Source organism: Nerophis lumbriciformis, linkage group LG05 (assembly GCF_033978685.3).
Source record: "Nerophis lumbriciformis linkage group LG05, RoL_Nlum_v2.1, whole genome shotgun sequence".
Lineage (NCBI taxonomy): Eukaryota > Metazoa > Chordata > Actinopteri > Syngnathiformes > Syngnathidae > Nerophis > Nerophis lumbriciformis.
The window spans coordinates 22,783,364-22,802,367 of record NC_084552.2 but is presented as its reverse complement, the minus strand read 5'-3'; the positions used below and the strand labels follow the sequence as shown (position 1 = coordinate 22,802,367).

Genomic DNA, 19,004 nt, shown 5'->3' with positions numbered 1-19,004 from the left:
TTAAAACATTCTTCTTCATACTGCATTAATATGTGCTACTTTTAAACTTTCATGCAGAGAAGGAAATCACAACTAAAAAAAATCACTAATTTTTTCATACGGTGTTGATGTGGAAATTTTTGCCTCGGCTTTTTGATGGTGTGGACGTGTGGCACCGAATGGAGATAAGCGTCTCGACAGACCTCACAATATTTGAACAATGATGACGAAAACTGTTTTCTCTGTCGTGTCCGTGTGTCGAAAATTGTTATGCGCTTATTTTTTTATTTGATTTTTTGCGTGGCATAGATTTGCTATGCGCAGAGGACGCTTAAAGAGTGCACAATTGCACAGGCGAGCACCTTAGAGGGAGCGTTGCTCGCATGGCTGCGCTAGCATCACAGCTAACGTTAGCCATGCTGCTACTTCTCTGCTCGGGGAGGACGTGACAGTATGTGACGTATGACGTGACAGTATGTGACGTGTGTAAGAAGGTGCGCTTGCTGTCTGTGAGAGGGAGACACAGGAAAGAGTGAGAAGAGCCTGTCGTTTAATGCCAGCAGCTAAAAGCAACTGCGTGAGAATTCAGACCTGTAGATGTGTTGAAGGTGTGCTGGAAAATGCAGAACGGAAATTACGGAGCAGCAGAAAAGTGGAATGTATTATTTAAACCGGAGGTTTTTTTTAAACTGGATCTGGATCGGCATTTTCCCATGCCTTGTCGATACGCAATTTTTGGCAAATATCGGCAGCCGATCTGATCCAAATATCGGATCGGGACATCCCTAATTCCACCAATTAATTTGTTCGTCTTATTGAAATAAAACGAACAAGGAAAATACAAGTGTTTGCAGCATTAAGAATAATACAAAATAAAATTGTCCACATAGTGTTACAGTACTGTAGTATTTGCTCAATAAGTGCCCACATGTATTGTATGCAAAACTGTATGCAAAAAAAAAAAAAAAGAAAAAAAGATCAACATGTCACTAAGTGCATCATTTTTAACATGACTGCTAATGCCAGTTACTTGGTGGCTGGAAGCATCAAATAATGCCGTCTGTTTATAAGGGAGGCAAATCGATCGATCACTTTGTTGTGACTCAGATGCAGAAGGGTGTCCTTTTGGCTGTGAAGTCTTTTCTGACCCATGACGACGCTTATCATAAGCGTTACCATTATTCACCAAAATAGACGATTACAAAATAAATAGTTGACAAATCAGCAGAAACAGGCGAAAATAATGTATTAACAACTCACGTCAACCAATGTTCCACCACCGATCGCCAACACACTCTTCAGAGCAGACATCGAGGCAAATGTCCCCAAAACTGCGGGAGACTTCTTCTTTCATATTGTTCTCCGCGGTTCAGCAAATGTTGACTTTGATTGCACGGAATCCTTGAAATTGCCACGAATGTGCCAGTGTTGACACGACCAGAATTGAAGCACGTCTACTTCCGAGTTTATTTGCGTAAACACTGCAGGACGTGCGACGTCATGAGGCCATGTCTGTATTCGGGTCAGTTTGCATTCACATTGGAGTCTGGACAATTTTTTTTGTCATGTAAACTACATAAAAAGATCAGATTTTACAAAAAAAAATGTGAATTGGACATCTAACTAGGGCTGGGCGATATATCGATATACGCGATATATGGCGGGTTTGTCTCTGTGCGATATAGAAAATGACTATCGTGATATCGAGCATACGTTCTCACGCAATTGCTTTTAGCTGCTGGCATTACACTACAGACTCTCCTTGCTCTTTCCTTCTCTCAGACAGCAAGCGCACCTTCTTACACACGTCACATACATATACGCCCTCCCCGAGCAGAGAGGTAGCAGCATGGCTAACGTTAGCTGTGGTGCGAGCGCTAACACAAGAAAAAGAAGGTGCGAATCTGGTAACAAATGGAGGAATAATTAATTCCCAAGAAAAACAACAGGGGGTCCATCGTCTGGCGGTGGTTTGGCTTCAAGTGGGAATATGTCGAACAGACAACCGTAATTTGTCAAGTGTGGGGCAAAAGCATTGCTATAAAAAGTAGCATTACTGCTGTAACAAACAGTTCAGGGTGTCCCAAGTTACCGGAGTGTGTTAGGTAAGGAGGAGTTTTGTCCCTCCAGAGTTGTTGCCGTAGGGCTGTGACGTAGGGTGTGTATGGTTGTGGAAGGTGGTGTGTGATGTTGACATTAAAGACGCGGTGGCTACCAAACCTGCTCTAATGTCTCCCGTTTATTATTTTATTAGATAAGTACACTGTATAGGCGAACCCAGGACACTCGGCTACACTGCTAATGTGTAGCATCATTTGAAAAGTCACCCGGTAGACAAGGAAGAGGGCTTACTCCGCACGTCAATATATCCGTTTGGTTCCACACGTCCACACCATCAAAATGCCGAGGCAAACATTTCCAGACCAACACCGTATGCAAAAAATAGTGATTTTTTTAGTTGTGATTTCCTTCTCTGCATGAACGTTTAAAAGTAGCATATATTAATGCAGTATGAAGAAGAATGTTTTAATGTAGACACATAGAATCATCATACTGCTGTGATTCTATGCATCAAGTATTCATTCAAGGCTAAGGCAAAATATCGAGATATATATCGTGTATCACGATATGGCCTTAAAATATCGCGATATTAAAAAAAGGCCATATCGCCCAGCCCTACATCTAACCCTGCAGTGCTGTGAAAGAACTGAATGTATCCTAAATGCTGCTGCGGTCTGCTTCGACCTTGCTAAGGTAACAGTGAAAACATGCACTGGATTTTCAGTATAGTAATGCAGACGTTACTGGTGGAACGGATTGGATTGATGATAAGCGCTGACAAAGGGTCTTCAAATGATTTATAATGATAGTGAATAATGACAGGTTATATTATAATTTATTTACACTCATATTCCTGCATATTTATATTGAATTTGTATGCATTTTTTTTTTTTTTTTAAACACCAAATTATTTAGGGGGGCTTTAGAATATTAAAATAGGCCTAACGACACCAATGCACGGTGCAAAGATGAGTGATGAAAGGTGGCCAATTTCATTTCAAAAAACACACTCCAATGGAACTTAAGACAAAACTGAGGTCCTTTGTTGGCATTGCAGGGATGAACTTTCCTATAATCGGCGCACAAACAGGTTTTTAAATAGCATCTTAAAGCAAAGCACAAACAGGTTTTTCCTGGGACATTAAAAAGCATTATGCGAAAATTAACGCCTTAGGTGGCATTAAAAAGCATTGAATTTGATGTCGGGAGGCATTAGAAAATGTTTATACAATTGTATAAACATTGTATAATCAATCGAACGGTAAATGAAAATAAACTCAAGAACTTTGCTGACATCGATAAATTGCCGCGTCTGTCTGTTTCTTTTATTCACATAACTTGCTATCTATTGTAGCCATTTTAAACAATTGAGAGGGTATAAAATACAATATATTCAAGATGTCTAATTGACTAAGCTTACTTTTAATGCATCTAAAGGATGCAAATACCATTCTAAGATGTGCCTATTGCTTTTTTTTAAAAGTAAGAGTAAACATAGATCTCAATACTGTAATAGTAAACAATAATGTAAAGTTGTTTATGGGTGTGTTTATTATCTGTACCGAGTTTTAAGCAAATTAATGCCTTGCCGTTAAGGAAATTATTTCTTAAGAAAATTTTGAATATGCAAGCGAGTCATAACCTGTGATTAATTATGATTCATCTCAGCTCATAAGTGTGATTAATCAGATTAAAAAAATAATCACTTGACAGCCCTAATTTTTTCACATATTTACACCAATTACATACTGTATCGATAAGACTACCGATAAATACCGTAATAGATAAACGAATATCAATATTGGTATTGATAAAATCCTACAATATACATATACAATATACTCAGGTAGTTCATGTTTTAGCGAGTGTAAAGGTGGTAAATTTGACACTTCCACTATGCTCAGGGATGAAGTGGGGTAAAGGTTGTTAAAACGAAGAATAAACCGTGTGGGTCATGCTTCCGACATCAAAAACACACACAGACAAGTCCAAAGGTTGAGAGAGAGACACTGAACACAAACACTGATGTGACTATTTGTTTTGTATCATCCCGTGAGGTATATATTACTTTTTTCGTTCGGTTTGTACGTCATGAAGTTTTGCACTTGTTTTTTTTGTGTGTTTTTTGTTTGTTTTCATTATATTTGGATGTATTTGTTTGGTTTGTATGCTTGTGAATCTGGGCTATCCATTAAAGGGGAACATTATCACCAGACCTATGTAAGCGTCAATATATACCTTGATGTTGCAGAAAAAAGATCATATATTTTTTTAACCGATTTCCAAACTCTAAATGGGTGAATTTTGGCGAATTAAACGCCTTTCTATTATTCGCTCTCGGAGCGATGACGTCACAACGTGACGTCACATCGGGAAGCAATCCGCCATTTTCTCAAACACATTACAAACACCGAGTCAAATCAGCTCTGTTATTTTCCGTTTTTTTCGACTGTTTTCCGTACCTTGGAGACATCATGCCTCGTCGGTGTGTTGTCGGAGGGTGTAACAACACGAACAGGGAAGGATTCAAGTTGCACCAGTGGCCCAAAGATGCGAAAGTGGCAAGAAATTGGACGTTTGTTCCGCACACTTTACCGACGAAAGCTATGCTACGACAGAGATGGCAAGAATGTGTGGATATCCTGCGACACTCAAAGCAGATGCATTTCCAACTGGACTGGACAGATCAGTTTTCAGGAAAAGAGAGCGGATGAGGGTATGTCTACAGAATATATATTAATTGATGAAAACTGGGCTGTCTGCACTCTCAAAGTGCATGTTGTTGCCAAATGTATTTCATATGCTGTAAACCTAGTTCATAGTTGTTAGTTTCCTTTAATGCCAAACAAACACATACCAATCGTTGGTTAGAAGGCGATCGCCGAATTCGTCCTCGCTTTCTCCCGTGTCGCAGGCTGTCGTGTCGTTTTCGTCGGTTTCGCTTGCATACGGTTCAAACCGATATGGCTCAATAGCTTCAGTTTCTTCTTCAATTTCGTTTTCGCTACCTGCCTCCACACTACAACCATCCGTTTCAATACATGCGTAATCTGTTGAATCGCTTAAGCCGCTGAAATCCGAGTCTGAATCCGAGCTAATGAATCTTGCTGTTCTATCCGCCATGTTTGTTTGTATTGGCATCACTGTGTGACGTCACAGGAAAATGGACGGGTGTATATAACGATGGTTAAAATCAGGCACTTTGAAGCTTTTTTTAGGGATATTGCGTGATGGGTAAAATTTTGAAAAAAACTTCGAAAAATAAAATAAACCACTGGGAACTGATTTTTAATGGTTTTAACCCTTCTGAAATTGTGATAATGTTCCCCTTTAAGTAAGACTAGTTATTATGTTGAAGGGGGTAGGAAATATAAGATTTTCTTCATCCTGTTCCTTCTAAAGCATACATGTGTAAATATGAGTTTAGTTGCTAAAGTTTAATTATCTATTGATCAAAAATGCATATCAATGAAGGAGATAAATAAAAATGAAATGGAAAAAAATGAAATGAAACGTCAAGCAAACAAGCATGTTGTGCACTTTTACAAGTTGCAACATGTAAACAAGAAAGCAACACTTTGCACGCCCATCGATGGCTCCCACCTGGCCACAAAGCATACTTTGAAAGAATACCAAATCTAACACATCTTATTTATTTACATGGCTGAGGGTTGGTCTTTAATGACATTTCCTTTGCCCACAAGAAGACAAAATAAACAAATGTGAGAATATTCCAAATTCCTGTTTCTAGGGATGGGCAGTTTGGCCTAAAATCTACATTGTGATATAGCTGTATATTGCAACCTCCTGCGATAACAATATATTATTTGCTATATAAATGATAATAGAATAGCAAAGGTTACTAATTTGGCTGCTAACAAATGTTGTAAACCATGGGTGTCAAACTCTGTCCCGCGGGCTAAATTTGGCCCGCCGTGTAATTTCACTTGGCCCTTGAGGCGATATCAAATTAACACTAAAGCTGGCCCGCCGATCCTCCCAAGAGTCTTCCAAACGCCAGCCAGCCAGCCACATAACATGTGCGGCTTCTGCAGGCACACACATTAAAATGCAACGCATACTTCATCAACAGCGATAAATGTTACACTCAGGGTAGCCGAATAAAAAACTTTAACACTGTTAGAAATATACGCCACACTGTGAATCCACACCAAACCAGAACCCTTTGCAGCACTAACTCTTCCGGGACGCTACAAGGTGTGTATGTGTGTGTGGGGGAGGAGTTTTGGTGGTAGCGGGGGTGTATTTTGTAGCGTCCGGGAAGAGTTAGTGCTGCAAAGGATTCTGGGTATTTGTTCTGTTGTGTTTGTGTTGTGTTACGGTGCGGATGTTCTCCTGAAATGTGTTTGTCATTCTTGTTTGGTGTGGATTCACAGTGTGGCGTATATTTCTAACAGTGTTAAAAAAATGTATACTGGCACCCTCAGTGTAACTTGTATCGCTGTTGATGAAGTATGCATTGCATTCGCTCGTGTGTGCGTACAGGAGCTGCACATATCTTGTGACTGGGTCTGAACGATGTTAGAATGGATGAAAAGCGGACGTGACGATAGCTCGTAGAGTACGTTAAAGGTTAATTTGTTCAACCTTGGCCCGCGGCTTTGTTCAGTTTTAAATTTTGGCCCACTCTGTATTTGAGTTTGACACCCCTGTTGTAAACTATTGCGTCATTTTCAGTTGTATTATTTTCTTCAATCAATCAATCAATGTTTACTTATATAGCCCTAAATCACGAATGTCTCAAAGGGCTGCACAAGCCACAACGAAATTGAAATTGTTATTAATCTACTTGCTAAATGTTACTGTTAATATCTGGTTAAATTATGTTCCAACGTGTTTCTATCTCTAATTTTGTTAAAATGTAATAAGCACTTACCGACTAGTATTCTGCTGTTTGACTACATCACATGAGTTATGAGCAAAACTACAAATTTGGGGTATCGATCCAATACCAATCAGTTACAGGGGCAGTATTGGTCTTACACATGCGGATACTTAAACATTTCAAGATCAGTGGGTGATTACATTTTTATCACAATTATAATCAAACAAAAACACAGGACGGGGTGTAACAATATCAATTCAATATTTTCATTTCCTACTATTGGCTCTGTTTTGAATAATTTGATTTTTTCCCTTGAAGAGTTTTTTTAAGCAATAACAAAAAAAACAAAAGCCTTTTTCGTAAAAAAAAATTTTTTAAGTATTGCTCTAACCCCTATACTATTGACCATTTTATTGATACTAGACCTGGTATCGTTATATTTGTTTCAACCCACCCACCTCTGTTTACATTCAAGGGCTCTAGCTAAATGGCTAGTGATGATGCTTGTAAAAAACATATTTTATTTGCCAGCATGGAGGCAAGGATTACTAACTTAGAAGTGGCTTTGCACTGTGGAGGGGCATTAGCCGCTAGCGAAAATGCTATGCATTTAGAATGAGGAAGTATCCTTTAAATGCAATGCATTTAGGATACGTCCATTCGCTTGTTACTGTCAAATTTGAGGGACACGATTAGAATGCGTTATCAAAATGCATTATCACGATACAACGATATTATTAAAACTTTTATCGTCGGCCAAATGTATACAATTTCATCCATCCATTTTCTAGCGCTTGTCCCTTTTGGGGTCGCGGGGGGTGCTGGAGCCTATCTCAGCTACATTCAGGCGGAAGGCGGGGTACACCCTGGACAAGTCGCCCCCTCATCACAGGGCCAACACAGATAGAAGTGAAGTGAAGTGAATTATACTTATATAGCGCTTTTCTCTAGTGACTCAAAGCGCTTTACATAGTGAAAACCCAATATCTAAGTTACATTTAAACCAGTGTGGGTGGCACTGGGAGCAGGTGGGTAAAGTGTCTTGCTCAAGGACACAACGGCAGTGACTATAGGATGGCGGAAGCGGGAATCGAACCTGCAATCCTCAGGTTGATGGCACAGCCACTCTACCAACCGAGCTATACCGCCCAGACAGACAGACAACATTCACACTCACACCCTAGGGCCAATTTTAGTGTTGCCAATCAACCTATCCCCAGGTGCATGTTTTTGGCGTTGGGAGGAAGCCGGAGTACCCGGAGGGAAGCCACGCAGTCACGAGGAGAACATGCAAACTCCACACAGAAAGATCTGGAGCCTGGGATTGAACTCAGGACTACTCAGGTAGTATTGTGAGACACATGCACTAACCCCTGTGTCACCGTGCTGCCCTATACAATTTCAAATACCTCAAAATCTTCAAAGGTTCTTTGTTGCCAACTTTTTCATTCATACAAGATATTAAGTTAAGTTAACCACTGATAGTAACACACACATACACTAGGTGTAGTTAAATTATCCTCTGCAGTTGACCCCTGGGAGGTGAAGGGAGCAGTGATCAGCAGCGGTGGTCGCGCTCCTGAAATTATATACTGAAGAATCTCTCAACTCTAATCTGGAGTAAATTTCAAGTTCAGTGAGAGAGTGGCCGCTGCTTCCAAGCACTGATTGATTGATTGATTGAAACTTTTATTACAAACCCCGTTTCCATATGAGTTGGGAAATTGTGCTAGATGTAAATATAAACAGAATACAATGATTTGCAAATCATTTTCAACCCATATTCAGTTGAATGCACTACAAAGACAAGATATATGATGTTCAAACTCATAAACTTTATTTTTTTTTTGCAAATAATAATTAACTTAGATTTTCATGGCTGCAACACGTGCCAAAGTAGTTGGGAAAGGGCATGTTCACCACTGTGTTACATGGCCTTTCCTTTTAACAACACTCAGTAAACAATTGGGAACTGAAGAGACACATTTTTTAAGCTTCTCAAGTGGAATTCTTTCCCATTCTTGCTTGATGTACAGCTTAAGTTGTTCAACAGTCCGGGGGTCTCCGTTGTGGTATTTTAGGCTTCATAATGCGCCACACATTTTCAATAGGAGACAGGTCTGGACTACAGGCAGGCCAGTCTAGTCTAGTATCCGCATTCTTTTACTATGAAGCCACGTTGATGTAACACGTGGCTTGGCATTGTCTTGCTGAAATAAGCAGGGGCGTCCAGGGTAACGTTGCTTGGATGGCAACATATGTTGCTCCAAAACCTATATGTACCTTTCAGCATTAATAGCGCCTTCACAGGTGTGTAAGTTACCCATGTCTTGGGCACTAATACACCCCCATACCATCACAGATGCTGGCTTTTCAACTTTGCGCCTATAACAATCCGGATGGTTCTTTTCCTCTTTGGTCCGGAGGACACGACGTCCACAGTTTCCAAGAACAATTTGAAATGTGGACTCGTCAGACCACAGAACACTTTTCCACTTTGTATCAGTCCATCGTAGATGAGCTCAGGCCCAGCGAAGCAGACGGCGTTTCTGGGTGTTGTTGATAAACGGTTTTCGCCTTGCATAGGAGAGTTTTAACTTGCACTTACAGATTTAGCACTGACAGTGGGTTCCTGAAGTGTTCCTGAGCCCATGTGGTGATATCCTTTACACACTGATGTCGCTTGTTAATGCAGTACAGCCTGAGGGATCGAAGGTCACGGGCTTAGCTGCTTACGTGCAGTGATTTCTCCAGATTCTCTGAACCCTTTGATGATATTACGGACCGTAGATGGTGAAATCCCTAAATTCCTTGCAATAGCTGGTTGAGAAAGGTTTTTCTTAAACTGTTCAACAATTTGCTCACGCATTTGTTGACAAAGTGGTGACCCTCGCCCCATCCTTGTTTGTGAATGACTGAGCATTTCATGGAATCTACTTTTATACCCAATCATGGCACCCACCTGTTCCCAATTTGCCTGTTCACCTGTGGGATGTTCCAAATAAGTGTTTGATGAGCATTCCTCAACTTTATCAGTATTTATTGCCACCTTTCCCAACTTCTTTGTCACGTGTTGCTGCCATCAAATTCTAAAGTTAATGATTATTTGCAAAAAAAAAAATGTTTATCAGTTTGAACATCAACTATGTTGTCTTTGTAGCATATTCAACTGATTATGGGTTGAAAATGATTTGCAAATCATTGTATTCCGTTTATATTTACATCTAACACAATTTCCCAACTCATATGGAAACGGGATTTGTAGTAGATTGCACAGTGAAGTACATATTCCGTACAATTGACCACTAAATGGTAACACCCGAATAAGTTTTTCAACTTGTTTAAGTCGGGGTCCACTTAAGTTGATACATGATACAGATATATACTATCAAATATATACTAACATCATAATACAGTCATCACACAAGATAATCATCAGAGTATATACATTGAATTATTTACATTTACATTAGCACACGGCAAACAATTGATATCGTTTATATCATATAGCGACTATAACGTGCAACCCTACCGGTTTCCATGCCAATGATGATCAACAGCGCCTTAGCAGTGCAATCATTTTGCCTCAGTTGCTTCAAAACACGACTAATCAACAATCATCCATCCACTGTCCATACCGGGGTCGGCAACTCGCATGCGACTCTTAAGCGGCATTCAAAAATGTATGAAAATGGAAAAAGATGGGGGGAACATTTTTTTGTTTGTTTTAATATGGTTTCTGTAAGAGGACAAACATGACAAACATTAAAGGGGAACATTATCACCAGACCTATGTAAGCGTCAATATATACCTTGATATTGCAGAAAAAAAGACCATATATTTTTTTAACCGATTTCCGAACTCTAAATGGGTGAATTTTGGCGAATTAAACGGCTTTCTATTATTCGCTCTCGGAGCGATGACGTCACAACGTGACGTCACATCGGGAAGCAATCCGCCATTTTCTCACTTTCGTCGGTGTGTTGTCGGAGGGTGTAACAACACGAACAGGGATTCAAGTTGCACCAGTGGCCCAAAGATGCAAATGTGGCAATAAATTGGACGAAATTTGTTCAAAATACGAGGTTGTGGGGAAAGCCGACGAAATGGTCAGTCGTTTGTTCCGCACACTTTACTGACGAAAGCTATGCTACGACAGAGATGGCAAGAATGTGTGGATATCCTGCGACACTCAAAGCAGATGCTGACATCAACTCCAAAAATGGACAGATCAGCTTTCAGGAAAAGAGAGCGGATGAGGGTATGTCTACAGAATATATTAATTGATGAAAACTTTATTCATTACTCGCGGTTTTACGTAAATTATTATACATAAACTGTGTTTACCAATAATTTAGCTTAAAAACATTTATTTTTTTCAATCATTCGAGTACATTCGGGTAGTCTTGTGTAATGCAGTATTTTGTGTCTATTTAGGTATGGTTAACCTGAGTGCTGAAATCGTGGAAAAACATATGTTCTTAGCGCGCCTGAAATGGGCTGTCTGCACTCTCAAAGTGCATGTTGTTGCCAAATGTATTTTATATGCTGTAAACCTAGTTCATAGTTGTTAGTTTCCTTTAATGCCAAACAAACACATACCAATCGTTGGTTAGAAGGCGATCGCCGAATTCGTCCTTGCTTTCTCCCGTGTCGCTGGCTGTCGTGTCGTTTTCGCTTGCATACGGTTCAAACCGATATGGCTCAATAGCTTCAGTTTCTTCTTCAATTTCGTTTTCGCTACCTGCCTCCACACTACAGCCATACGTTTCAATACATGCGTAATCTGTTGAATCGCTTAAACCGCTGAAATCCGAGTCTGAATCCGAGCTAATGTCGCTATATCTTGCTGTTCTATCCGCCATGTTTGTTTGTATTGGCATCACTATGTGACGTCACAGGAAAATGGACGGGTGTATATAACGATGGTTAAAATCAGGCACTTTGAAGCTTTTTTTAGGGATATTGCGTGATGGGTAAAATTTTGAAAAAAACTTCGAAAAATAAAATAAGCCACTGGGAACTGATTTTTAATGGTTTTAACCATTCTGAAATTGTGATAATGTTCCCCTTTAAGAATGTTTTCCAATGCTGTAAAAATGTGCCGAATAAATATTACATTTCAACATTTTTGTCAACAAAGGCTCGCGTCAGCCTGCCACACACGTGGTGCCAGGCGGGTGGCTGTTGCAAACAAAACAAATACCTGTGCAAGCACGTATTATCAAACAAACTACATCCGATACAAATATCGCACCCGCCTCACAGATAAGGAGCCTGCAGTCCTGCGTGAAGATTAAAGTTACGTCATACATGCCCGATGTTGAGAAGCTGTCCAGTGACGTTGGAAAAAAGAAGTCACATTAAACGGCGAGGAACACAATCCCGTCAGAGGCACATATTTAGTAGCAAAGTGGCTGTTTTTATAAAGTGATTTCTGATTTTTGTCAGTATATATTTGAAATGACACAGGTCATATTATTGTTTTGTTGCCCAGGTCCGATCAGCTGCGTTGTATTATGCGTGTCAAAAGAGAAGAGGATGCTGCTGCGTTAACCCTTGCATTGACTTACTTGGCATTTGCAGAAAACTACAGTATTTTCCTGGATTATGGGGCGCACCCGATTATAAGGCTCACTGCCATAGAGCGGGTCTCGTCAGGTCTATTTTCATACAAAAGGCGCATTAAAAGGGGTCAAATTATTATTACTTTTTTTCTAAATGTAAAATACTCCTTGTGGTCTACATCAGTGTTTTTCAACCTTTTTTGAGCCAAGGCACATTTTTGTCATTGAAAAAATGCAAAGGCACACCACCAGCAGAAAACATAAAAACATTCAACTCAGTAGCTGATATTGACAATAAAAGGTTGTTCTCGCAAGTTTTGGATAAGAATTCAAACCATAACCAACCATGCATGACTATAGCTCTTGTCTCAAAGTACTGTCACATCACGCTGTGACTTATTTGGGGTTTTTTGGTGTCTTCCTGTGTGTAGTGTTTTAGTTCTTGTCTTGCGCTCTTATTTTGGTGGGTTTTCCTGTTTTGTTGGTATTTTCCTGGAGAAGTTTCATGTCTCCTGTACATTGTTGATTGTCATGTCATGTTTGGATGTAATTTGTGGACGCCGTCTGCTCCACACGCTGTAAGTCTTTGCTGTCTTCCAGCATTCTGTTTTTGTTTATTTTGCAACCAGTTCAGTTTTAGTTGTAGGGGCGGCATGGCGTAGTGGGTAGAGCAACCGTGCCAGAAACCTGAGGGTTGCAGGTTCGCTCCTCGCCTCTTACCATCCAAAAAAAAACAAAAAACGCTGCCGTTGTGTCCTTGGGCGGGACACTTCACCCTTTGCCCCCGGTGCCACTCACACCGGTGAATTGAATGATGAATGATAGATGGTGGTAGGAGGGGCCGTTGGCGCAAATTGCAGCCACGCTTCCGTCAGTCTACCCCAGGGCAGCTGTGGCTATGAAAGTAGCTTACCACCACCAGGTGTGAATGATTGATGGGTTCTACATGTAAAGCGACTTTGGGTACTTAGAAAAGCGCTATATAAATCCCAGTTATTATTATTAGTTTCGTTTTGCATAGCCTTTGTTTATTTTTGGTTTAAGCATTAGACGGACGCCTTTTTACCTGACATCTACAAAGCAATTAGCTACCGGCTGCCACCTACTGCTATGGAAGAGTATTACATGGTTACTCTGTCGAGCTCTACACAGCACCGACACTCAACAACGGCACATTTGCAGATTATTATTACTGGTTTGCAAAAAATATTTTTAACCCAAATAGGCGAAATTACATATTCTCCCACGGCACACCAGACTCTATCTCACGGCACACTAGTGTGCCGCGGCACAGTTGTTGAAAAACACTGGTCTACATAACATGTAATGGTGGTTCTTTGGTCAGAATGTTGCATAGATTATATTTTACAGATCATTTTCAAGTCGCTTTCTGACAGTCGCTTCAGGATGAACCGTTTTGTGAGCGGTCTTATTTACATGGCTCACCTTCAGGAGCCTCTTTTCTCCGTCATCTTTGTTGTAGCGGAGTAGCGTGCAAGGACGGGAGTGGAAGAAGTGTCAAAAGATGGCGCTAACTGTTTTAATGACATTCAGACTTTACTTACATCAATAACGGAGCAGCATCTTCTCATCCGTGGTTCATTAGTGCAACAACAACGCCGGAAATGTGTCCCATGAAAAACCATCCGACCGGAACTCTCTAATAACTAAAGTTCCTTGAGTGAATATTGTAAACTCACTGCACCGGTATGTTTTAGCGCTTTCATGGCGAGTTTACTGACAAATATAAGTAAGAACTTTACACTACTTCATATTAGAAATAATAATAAATATGGCAGTACAATGTTGGCATTTTTTTCCCATAACTTGAGTTCATTTATTTTGGAAAACCTTGTTACATTGTTTAATGCATCCAGCGGGGTATCACAACAAAATTATGCATAATAATGTGTTAATTCCACGACTGTATACTGCATATCGGTATCGGTTGATATCGCAATCGGTAATTAAGAGTTGGACAATATCGGAATATCGGATATCGGTAAAAAAATAAAAAATTACTGATTTGCAAAAAATATTTTTAACCCTGTGCGGTATAGAAAATGACAAGATCGTAATATTCGAGTATGCGTTCTCACGCAGTTGCTTTTAGCTGCGGACATTACACTACAGGTTCTCCTCGCTATTTCCTGTCTCTCCTTCTCACAGACAGCAAGCGCAGCTTCTACACACGTCACATACTGTCACGACATACGTCACATACTGTACGTATACGCCCTTGCTAAGCAGAGAGGTAGCAGCATGGCTAATGTTAGCTGTGATGCTAGCGGTAATACGAGAGAAAGAAGGTGCAAATCTGGTAACAAATGAAGGAATAATTAATTCCCCCAAAAAACAGCAGGGGGTCCATCGTCTGGCGGTGGTTTGGCTTCAAGTGGGAATATGTCGAACAGACAACCGTAATTTGTCAAGTGTGGTGCGAAAGTGTTGCTATAAAAAGTAGCATTACTGCTAATATGTAGCATAATTTGAAAAGTCACTTATTAAAGTTAAAGTACCAATGATTGTCACACACACACACTAGCTAGAGAATGAAGAGTGCTTACTGCGCATGTCAGTTTCATTATCTCCGTTCGGTGCCACACGCCCACACCATCAAAATGCAGAGGCAAACATTTCCAGATCAACACCGTATGAAAAAAATAGTGATTTTTTTTATTGTGATTTCCTTCTCTGCATAAAAGTTTTAAAGTAGCATATATTAATGCAGTATGAACAAGAATGTTTTAATGTAGACTAGGGATGTCCGATAATGGCTTTTTGCCGATATCCGATATTGTCCAACTCTTTAATTACTGATACCGATATCAACCGAAACTGATATCAACCGATATATGCAGTCGTGGAATTAACATTCCATCCATCTGTTTTCTACCGCTTATTCCCTTCGGAGTCGCTGGAGCCTATCTCAGCTACAATCGGGCGGAAGGCGGCGTACACCCTGGACAAGTCGCCAGCTCATCGCAGGGCCAACACAGATAGACAGACAATATTCACACTCACATTCACACACTAGGGCCAATTTAGTGTTGCCAATCAACCTATCCCCAGGTGCATGTCTTTGGAGGTGGGAGGAAGCCGGAGTACCCGGAGGGAACCCACGCAGTCACGGGGAGAACATGCAAACTCCACACAGAAAGATCCCGAGGCCGAGATTGAACTCACGACTACTCAGGACCTTCGTATTGTGAGGCAGACGCACTAACCCTTCTTCCACCGTGCTGCCCCCATTTACACTCATTCACACAAAAGGGTTGTTTCTTTCTGTTATTAATATTCTGGTTCCTACATTATATATCAATATATATCAATACAGTCTGCAAGGGATACAGTCCGTAAGCACACATGATTGTGCGTGCTGCTGGTCCACTAATAGTACTAACCTTTAACAGTTAATTTTACTCATTTTCATTAATCACTAGTTTCTATGTAACTGTTTTTATATTGGTCCACTAATAGTACTACCGTATTTTCCGCACTATAAGGCGCACCTAAAAACCACAATTTTTCTCAAAAGCTGACAGTGCGCCTTATAACCCGGTGCGCTTTATTACGATTCATTTTCATAAAGTTTCGGTCTCGCAACTTCGGTAAACAGCCGCCATCTTTTTTCCCGGTAGAACAGGAAGCGCTTCTTCTTCTACGCAAGCAACCGCCAAGGAAAGCACCCGCCCCCATAGAACAGGAAGCGCTTCACCCGCCCCCGGAAGAAGAAGAAAAAACGCGCGGATATCACCGTACGTTTCATTTCCTGTTTACATCTGTAAAGACCACAAAATGGCTCCTACTAAGCGATCCGGTTCATAAAAAGACGCAATCTCTCCATCCGCACACGGATTACTACCGTATTTCACAGCTGATATTCCTGTGAACCGCACTGTGGAACGGGAGCACGTACGGTGAATATTCGCACCACAGGGAATGAGAAGTCATCCTTCACTGTGGTTCTAGCTTGCCATGCTAACTTCCACCCATGATGATATTCAAAAGGAAGACCTTGCCAAAAGAGACCTTTCCAGCCGGCGTCATCATAAAAGCTAACTCGAAGGGATGGATGGATGAAGAAAAGATGAGCGAGTGGTTAAGGGAAGTTTACGCGAAGAGGCCGGGTGGCTTTTTTCACACAGCTCCGAAGGCGAACACACCTTCACTAAGACGGGCAGATAGCGCCGGTCGACATACGCCAACATCTGCCAGTGGATCGTAAATGCCTGGGCAGATAGTTTCGGTCACAACTGTGGTCCGAGCTTTCCGGAAGGCAGGATTCACAGAACTGCTGCACAACAACAGCGACACTGAATCCGATGACTTCGACGAGGCGGAGCCGGCCATTTTTGGATCCCACGCTTGCGCAACTTTTCAATTCGGACACCGAAGACGAAGAATTCGAAGGATTTACGAATGAAGAATAACTTCAGAAGGTGAGCGCTATGTTTATTTTGTGTGTTGTGACATTAACGTTCGAGCAACATTATGTTGCTATTCATTGCTCTACACCATTTTGAATTTTACTATGTTTGTGATTGCACATTTGCGTACATTTTGGGACAGAGTTGTTAGAACGCTGGTTTTCAATATATTATTAAAGTTTGACTGAACTATCTGACTGTTTTTTTGACATTCACTTTAGCGCAGCGTTTTTTTGACATTCACTTTAGCGCAGCGTAGGCGCGGCTTATAGTCCGGGGCGGCTTATTGGTGGACAAAATTATGAAATATGTAATTCATAGAAGGTGCGGCTAATAATCCGGTGCGCCTTATAGTGCGGAAAATACGGTAACCTTTAACAGATAATTTTACTCATTTTCATTAATTACTAGTTTCTATGTAACTGTTTTTATATTGTCACGGGGAGAACATGCAAACTCCACACAGAAAGATCCTGAGCCCGGGATTGAACCCAGGACTACTCAGGACCTTCGTATTGTGAGGCAGACGCACTAACCCCGCTTCCACCGTGCTGCCCAAATTATTATGCCTAATTTGGACAACCAGGTATGGTGAAGATAAGGTACTTTTTTTTTTTAATTAATAAAATAAGATAAATAAATTAAAAACATTTTTCTTGAATAAAAAAAAAAGTAAAACAATATAAAAACAGTTGCATAGAAACTAGTAATTAGTAAAATTAACTGTTAAAGGTTAGTACTATTAGTGGACCAGCAGCACACACAATCATGTGTGCTTACGGACTGTATCCCTTGCAGACTGTATTGATATATATTGATATATAATGTAGGAACCAGAATATTAATAACAGAAAGAAACAACCCTTTTGTGTGAATGAGTGTGATTGGGGGAGGGAGGTTTTATGGGTTGGTGCACTAATTGTAAGTGTATCTTGTGTTTTTTATGTTGATTTAATTCAAAAAATAACTAACATTTTTTTTTTTTTTTAAACATACCGATAATAAAAAAAACGATACCGATAATTTCCGATATTACATTTTAACGCATTTATCGCCGATAATATCGGACATCTCTAATGTAGACACACAGAATCATCATACTGCTGTGATTATATGCATCAAGTGTTCATTCAAGGCTAAGGCAAAACATCGAGATATATATCGTGTATCGCGATATGGCCTTAAAATATCGCGATATTTTTAAATAAGGCCATATCGCCCAGCCATACTCCCACGGCACACCAGACTGTATTTCACGGCACAGTGGTTGAAAAACACTGTCCTAAAATATGAGCACTCCATTAAAAGCAACACTTTTGCATTGACCTTAAAAAGTTACAATTCGAGGCCTGCAATACAGTTAATCAGGCATGAAGAAAACTATTGTTTGTCAAACATAACATTTGCCAGGAGGTGACACACGGAGAGACTCACGCTGTCCGGCAGTACTCACATGTCGTGCAGAGCCGCTGTCAGGTAACAGGACACCGAGTGTTACCGGTCGACTGCTGAAGAATGTTTGTTTGGGTTGGTCCACGCTGGCTTGCAGGAGGAGGGAGAAGAAGAAGAAGAAGAGGGCGCTCGGGGAGTTTGTGTGTGTGTATTTATATGCGCAAGAGGGTAAGTTGAGGACGTAGCTGTCAAACACGCTGCGGCTCCGAGGCGTGCGGCTAACGTGCGAGGGTACCAGCTAGCACTTCCGTAAGGCGGATATAAAGTGTGTGTGCTACTAAGTTAGCTAGCAGCTCCGTAATGTGGCTATAAAGTGTGCTTGTATGCGTGTGCTAGTGCGCCTCCCTGCATAATCCCCCCCACACTCTTCCTCGGTTGTGACGCAATCTTAGACCCCGCCCCCCGGGATTCTCAGCCAATCGCGGGATAGAAGGACGTGACGTCACATTACCAGCGCGAGGTTTTCGAAATGGGGCCCAAAACTGTTGACTGACGTCACAGCATGAGCAAAAATTGGAAAAGGAATTTTGTCCTTAGCAAACCTAATTATACCAGAGGTGTGGACTCGAGTCACATGACTTGGACTCGAGTCAGACTCGAGTCATGAATTTGATGACTTTAGACTCGACTTGACAAAATGTAAAGAGACTTGCAACTCGACTTAGACT

At 40.8% G+C, this 19,004-nt stretch overlaps 1 protein-coding gene across 1 annotated transcript in view; it reads right to left on the bottom strand.

The window, feature by feature from the left end:
• Positions 1–18,695, bottom strand: part of LOC133606772 (pyruvate carboxylase, mitochondrial-like) — an 828,781-nt gene extending 810,086 nt beyond the window's left edge. The window contains exon 1 of the mRNA XM_061961089.2: positions 18,338–18,695. Within this exon, the coding sequence (XP_061817073.1) occupies positions 18,338–18,339 (2 nt within the window). The 5' untranslated portion in view covers positions 18,340–18,695. The remainder of the gene's footprint in view (positions 1–18,337) is intronic.
• Positions 18,696–19,004: the final 309 nt, after the last annotated feature.